The sequence below is a fragment of the Grammomys surdaster genome, unplaced genomic scaffold, assembly GCF_004785775.1.
Source record: "Grammomys surdaster isolate TR1022 unplaced genomic scaffold, NIH_TR_1.0 165, whole genome shotgun sequence".
NCBI lineage: Eukaryota > Metazoa > Chordata > Mammalia > Rodentia > Muridae > Grammomys > Grammomys surdaster.
The window spans coordinates 12745523-12751522 of NW_021604613.1; the positions used below are offsets into that span (position 1 = coordinate 12745523).

A 6000-nucleotide genomic window follows, 5' to 3' on the forward strand; every position below is an offset into this window, starting at 1 on the left:
TTCAGTGGTGTGAGTTAGTTTATTCACACAGTGGTTCATCTTCTTTGTGGGGGTGGGGTATGACAGCCATCCACAGGAATGGCAGCTTTGCTGAGAGGTAGGAGTGGACTAGTTGAACTGTAGGTCAGAAAGGTTGGGTAGGACTAGTAAGGATTTGAATAACCAGAGAGATAAGACACTTATCCTCTCCTATCCTTTGGGGGGGTGAGGGGTGGACAGGATCTTACACTCTAGTCCACACTAGCGTGGAACCCACTGGCTTGGAGCTCACTGTGTAGTGTAGGTTGGCCTAAAACTTGACATCATCTGGCCATTGGAGTGCATGGTGTATGTACCATGCTTAGTGATTCTTTTTCCTCTAGTGTGGGTGGAACAAGCCCAATTTCATTTTTAAAGAGAGTTTCTGCTGCTTTAATAATTATTAACAACTTTAGCTCCACAGCTAATAGCTAGGGCATCCAAGGAAGGACATGAGAGCCACACCACTGGTTCAAAAGAAGTGCCTTCTGTTCCTAGATTTTAAAAAAGGATCTGCTCCTTCAAAAGGAGTGGGAAATATGAAGTTGAAAGCCAAGCAAACGTAAGGGGCTGTCTCTGGGGTCAGGTCCCAACAACACAGGCTTTCTGTCTTCTGACTGATTCATTTTAGAAATTCTTAAATTTCAGAAAGTAAAAGGCCATCTTTGCAGTCATCTGGCAAACACTTCAGTGCCATGCAATTCTGTTGTCCACTGGATATAAAGGTTTAAACCACGGAGTCCTCATTAGGGAGATAAGCAAACTGCCCTTCCCTGCTCTCACAGACAGGGTTGTAAATGCTGAAGTTCAGCTGGTAAATGCAAGCACTAGGACCTGAACTGAATCCCCAGAATCCATATTAAAAGACAAAAACAAACAAACAAAAACCCTGTGCACACTAATAAGCGTTTGGAATCCCAGATCTGGGATGTGGAGATAAGATCCCTGGAGCTCGCTAACCAGCCAGGCAGCCAGCAACTTTAATTGTCAATTCCAGACCAATAAGAGACCCTGTCTCAAAGCAAAGCAAGACAAAACAAATAAAAAACGTGAATAACAGGGAAGAGCAACAGCCAGGGTTGACCTCTAGCCTCTACAATATATGCATGTGCACCTACACACACACACACACACACACGCACACGCACACGCACGCACAGTAGCTCAATATTAAATTATTGTACTTAGATAGAAAAATCTATAAATTCTTATTCTACCACTTACACAACTGTTAGAATACTTACATGTGGTATATCGCCATTTGCCCTACCACTATAAAGTCTAGTTTGCTATGTGAAACAACCTTAAAGTAACTATTCTGAAATTAGATTTATTTTCCTTTTCAAAGGCAGATTTATACACATCAAGTCATTGATTTAAGATCAATATTAGATTTGAATAGTTTTCCAAATTATGAGTCATGGCTATTATATAAATTAACAGAGAAGAGACATGATCCAAAGGACCAAAAGACATACCTTCTGTTTCAGCATTTTCTTGCTTTAGAAGGTACACATAAAGCATCCTAATCACGGAACAGGAAGAGTTAAATGGGGGAGGAATTGGAGATAGGGTAGAGGAGGAATATGGGAGGGATAACTAACACTGAAGACCTTTCTAAAAAAAAAAAAAATCCAGGTACAGAGAATAAGAGGCTGTGGAATGCTCAGCTCTAAATGGAACCTCTGTATCCCATTCTCTCTTTTCAAGGCTGTAAGAGCCAGAGGCAACAGATGAATACAAGGAAACAATGTCCTCAAGACATGGAGAAGGGGTGCCACTTAAAGCACAGTGGTTTCGATAGCTTGTGTGAGGTCAAATCAGACAAAAATTTCAGAAGTAGGTGGATGAAGTCCCATCCCTACTCAAGGAGATATTGTCAATTGATAGCTGCTAAAGGAGGGAGTGTACCAAAAAGGGTAAAACACCAAAAAAGTAGATATTAAATTTAAAATGTTCAATTTATAATCCAGTAGGGTAGATATACGCTATATACATTCTTAATTCCTAGCAGAATCAGTAAAAAGCTTCATATTTATTTACTGAAAGAGAAAACCCAGCTATCTGAAAAAGCCCTGTGTACAGTTCTATCTCTGGAAGAAAATCTCATGTTTCCATGGTATCTGGCTACTACTTAAGTCTGTGCAGGGTATACTGCACCAAACCCTAAGCTAATTTCAGTCAGGGTGGTTAGCCAGCCAGGCTTCCAAATACAGGGCTGTGTGCCTGGGCTTCAGATCTGTCAACATAGAGGGCTTTCCTAGAGAAAAGAGCATCCTTTTCTAAGTCAAGGTGCCTTTTTCCTACCTCATAAAAAGCACTCTGGTTTTATAATTGTATTTTAAATCAGTTGAAATATTTGGATTTCAGAAGATTTTTTAAATGTGGAGGTTTGTATACCTTGGGACTACTAAAGTTACACACACACACACACACACACACACACACACACCCCTGCATTCAGAAGACATAAATATTCTAAGGCACGTTATTTACAAAATGTTGGCAACTACAGAAGAGAATACTTAGAAAAAGCATTATTACATGTATAGTTCTCCTTGCAGTCCAGTGAAGTAAATTCCTTGGCACAGACTTCCGGAGATGAGGTCTTGTAGTGGGCAGTGTGGCTGGTAGTAACCTAACTATCTTGTGAAATGACTTCTTTGGTTTGATGGCGTGGTCTCTTTCTTTTCTTTTGGATTTCATGTTTTCTCTCTTCAATACTTCTGGGAAGAAGAATGGCCTTGAGTTTTTCTCATTTTCTTTATATTTAAATGACTGTGATTCAGAGATCTTGGCACGTTTTTCATTGCAAGCTTCATATGGGTTTCTATAAAGAGTTTCCATTTCATTTTTGAATTGTGCAAATGTAACTAAGTGTTTTTTATTGTTGTTATTGTTTCCTCTCAGTCTCTGGTAATAGTGGTCTAGTTTTGATTGCTCCCCAATCTCTGGTCTGACATGAATGAAGGTGTTACTCTGCCACGTAGGGAAGGAAAGCCTGCTAAGGGGTTCGTTCTCTTTTGACACTTTGCAGTTAGGGAGCTTTAGATAGGGTGAAAATTCCATATCAAGTTTTTCCTGAGCATTCAATTTATAAAAGTTATTCTCTCTTTTGTCAAGTTGCTTCATTTTCAATGTCTTTTCAAAGCAGGGTTTTGATTGAATTGTTTTTGATCTACCATCCCAACTGTATGGATCTTGAGTCTCTGTTTTGTAGACAGAACTATCTACTTGAGTAAATTGCATGAAACCATGGTCTTTCTTCTGTTTCTTAAGTGGTATGTCTGAAGGTCTTTCTGGTGACCTAGTTAGTGGATTTGCCTGGTTATTTTTGTTGAGGAACGATTGCATTTCTATGAAATTTAGTGTTTCTTCTTCCCTGGTATAAACAGTTTTCTGTTCCCAAATTGTTGGTAGGCTTTCTTTTAAATTTAGTGAGAAAGAACTTTCCCTTTCCTCCTTTCTGGACAGTTCTGTTTCTCCACATGTATCTTTAAGCAATGTTTGTAAAGCTGTATTTTGACCATTTTTTGAATATTTCGTTTGCTCTTCTGAATCCTCCCTCATAAAGTAACTTTCATTCCTAAAAGGTAAATTTGTTTTTATGTGTTTTAATGATATGGGAGGTGACTGGAGTGAGATAATTTCCTGGCTGATCCCCTTTAGCTGCCCTTCTGACACCAGTCCTGACTTATAAAGTTTTTCTATAAAGAGGACCTGGAGGTATTTGCTCAAATCAGTTTTTAGACTTAATAATTCATTTTCTGATAAATCTTGAAGATAATTTTGTAGAGATTTGCTTACAGGGTATTTCATGTTTATTTTAAGGCTTGAACCAAAATCCCCATCTGCAATGTCTTGTCCGAGCTCACTGTTACTTGTCACAGGGGACATGCTGGCGTGGAGGGCCATAGCGTCTGTCTCATTGAATAAGTTGCTCACTGAAAGATTCTTCAGGAAATAATTTTGGAGGATTTCACTTAGAAAACCTCTAAGCTTTGTTTCTAGATGTTTATCTATGAAATGATGGTTAAAATTATTTACAAAAGACATGATTTCTTTTACAGTTTCTGAGTATTTCTCCTGAAAGGGACTTTGCTCTTTTAACTCTGCTTTCTCATTCATCATATAGAGCCTGTGATAGATTGTGGGTAAGTCCTCCGTGGTGATGTGACCTGATTCTGTAAGTCTTTCAACAAGGTAATGCTGAATGTGTTTACTTAACTCAGACTTCAGATTTTTTACTTCTGTCTCCGAGAGTTTGTCTAGAAACATACGCAGCTTTGGATTCAAAATGGGTTTCCTGTCTACTTTTTTGTCTGCTTTATTAAAATTCTCTTGAATTTTTTCTAAGTGTTCTGTACCACTTGATGAAGAATGTTTAATTAGGCTTTCTGACTCTTTTTCTGGTTGATGTCTTCTTTCAGGCTGATTGTATTTGAAGAAAATACTGAAGATATTTTTTAGGACGGATTTTAACATTGCTGTGTCTGAGTCTTTAACTTTATCCAGTGAGCTACTTGAACTTTCTACATTGGAACTTAGCTCTGTCTCCTCTGTATCAAGGCTCTGATGTTCAGTTGGCGAGTCTGACTTTTCATATGGTATTGGATATTTTGACTCTTGTGTGGATATACTTTGGCAGTCTTCTGTATATTCAGCTCCACTCACAGATGAGTCTAGGTGGTTGATGCTAGATGTATTCTGCCTGGAAAGAAGTTTTATTTGGCTTTTGATATCAGAATACTGCTCTGAGGAAGAGGTTGTCTGTGAGTCCAACAAAGAGTTCTGGTGTACTTTATCTAGTTCTATCACTTTGATCATCCCAGATTCTAACAGAGTATTTACAGGAAAGGACTGTATTATTTGGCTTATGACAGATTTGGATTGTGACAAGTGAACTTCTTTGCCTTTTTCATCATAGTTGAGAATCTGTGAAGATACACTCCTCTCCCAAGGTGTCAGCAACTGGTCCTGTGAGTCCGTCTGGGCCTCACTTGAGCTCTTTGCTCCTAACCCTAGTTGTGAGAATATGGGTGCAGTGAATATTTGCTTGATAACGTACTCATATATGCTACCACTTAAGACATGTTCGGAGCCAGATTCTTCACTTACTAAATGTTTTTTCTTGAAACTACTCTTTCTGTTCATTGGAAAATTTCTTTCAGCAGCCTCTAAGAGTTTTTCAGAGACATATTCTTCTATGTCTGAAGATTTTCCTGGTTCACCTTCTGGGAGTAAATCTTGAGGACTGTTTTTAACTACAGGACTTAAAAGAACCTGGGAATTTAGAAGATCTTTTGATGAACGCCAGCTGTTTAGATCTTGGACTTTTTCAAACACTCTGTCATCTGTGCTATCAGATGGCCTGCTGTGCACACTTGTAGGTAGAGAAGAACCTTCATTATTTGTGTAGACTTCTGATTTAGAAAACAACTCGTCTGAAAGGTCTTGCAGATTTTTACTTAAAATTGATTTGAGTACTATTGACTGTTTTAAAATTTCAATATCAGAGGTAATATTTATTGAACTTGAGGGGTGATGTATGTTTACATTTTCAGTCACTGATGATGCTCCTTGGACATTTGATAAAGATACATTTGGGAGCCATTCTAACTTACTCTGTTTATCTGAAGAGTTTACTGTGGAAATATCAGAATACAGCCCATTTTTAGTAACTGGAGGTTTTGATGTGTTGGTAGTAGTATCTGAACTGACAGTAGGATTGCCACTTGGCAATCTATTGTTACTATCTAAAGACTTTGTTGAAATGATACTAGGATCATGTGACAACTTATTAGTATCAGAAGACTTCCTTGCATTGATACTAGGATCACGGCTCAAGTTACTAGGATCTGAAAGCTTTGTTGAAATGATACTAGGATCATGGGACAGCTTGTTAGGATCTGAAGACTTTGTTGAAATGACGCTAGGATCACGGGAAATGATGCTAGGATCACGGGACAGCTTGTTAGGATC

At 38.5% G+C, this 6000-nt stretch overlaps 1 protein-coding gene across 1 annotated transcript in view; it reads right to left on the reverse strand.

The window, feature by feature from the left end:
- C2cd6 (C2 calcium dependent domain containing 6) overlaps positions 1 to 6000 on the reverse strand; it is an 87853-nt gene that overhangs the window by 1653 nt on the left and 80200 nt on the right. Inside the window, exon 18 of the mRNA XM_028765731.1 lies at positions 2563 to 6000. This exon is cut by the window's right edge and continues 954 nt beyond it. Within this exon, the coding sequence (XP_028621564.1) occupies positions 2563 to 6000 (3438 nt within the window). The remainder of the gene's footprint in view (positions 1 to 2562) is intronic.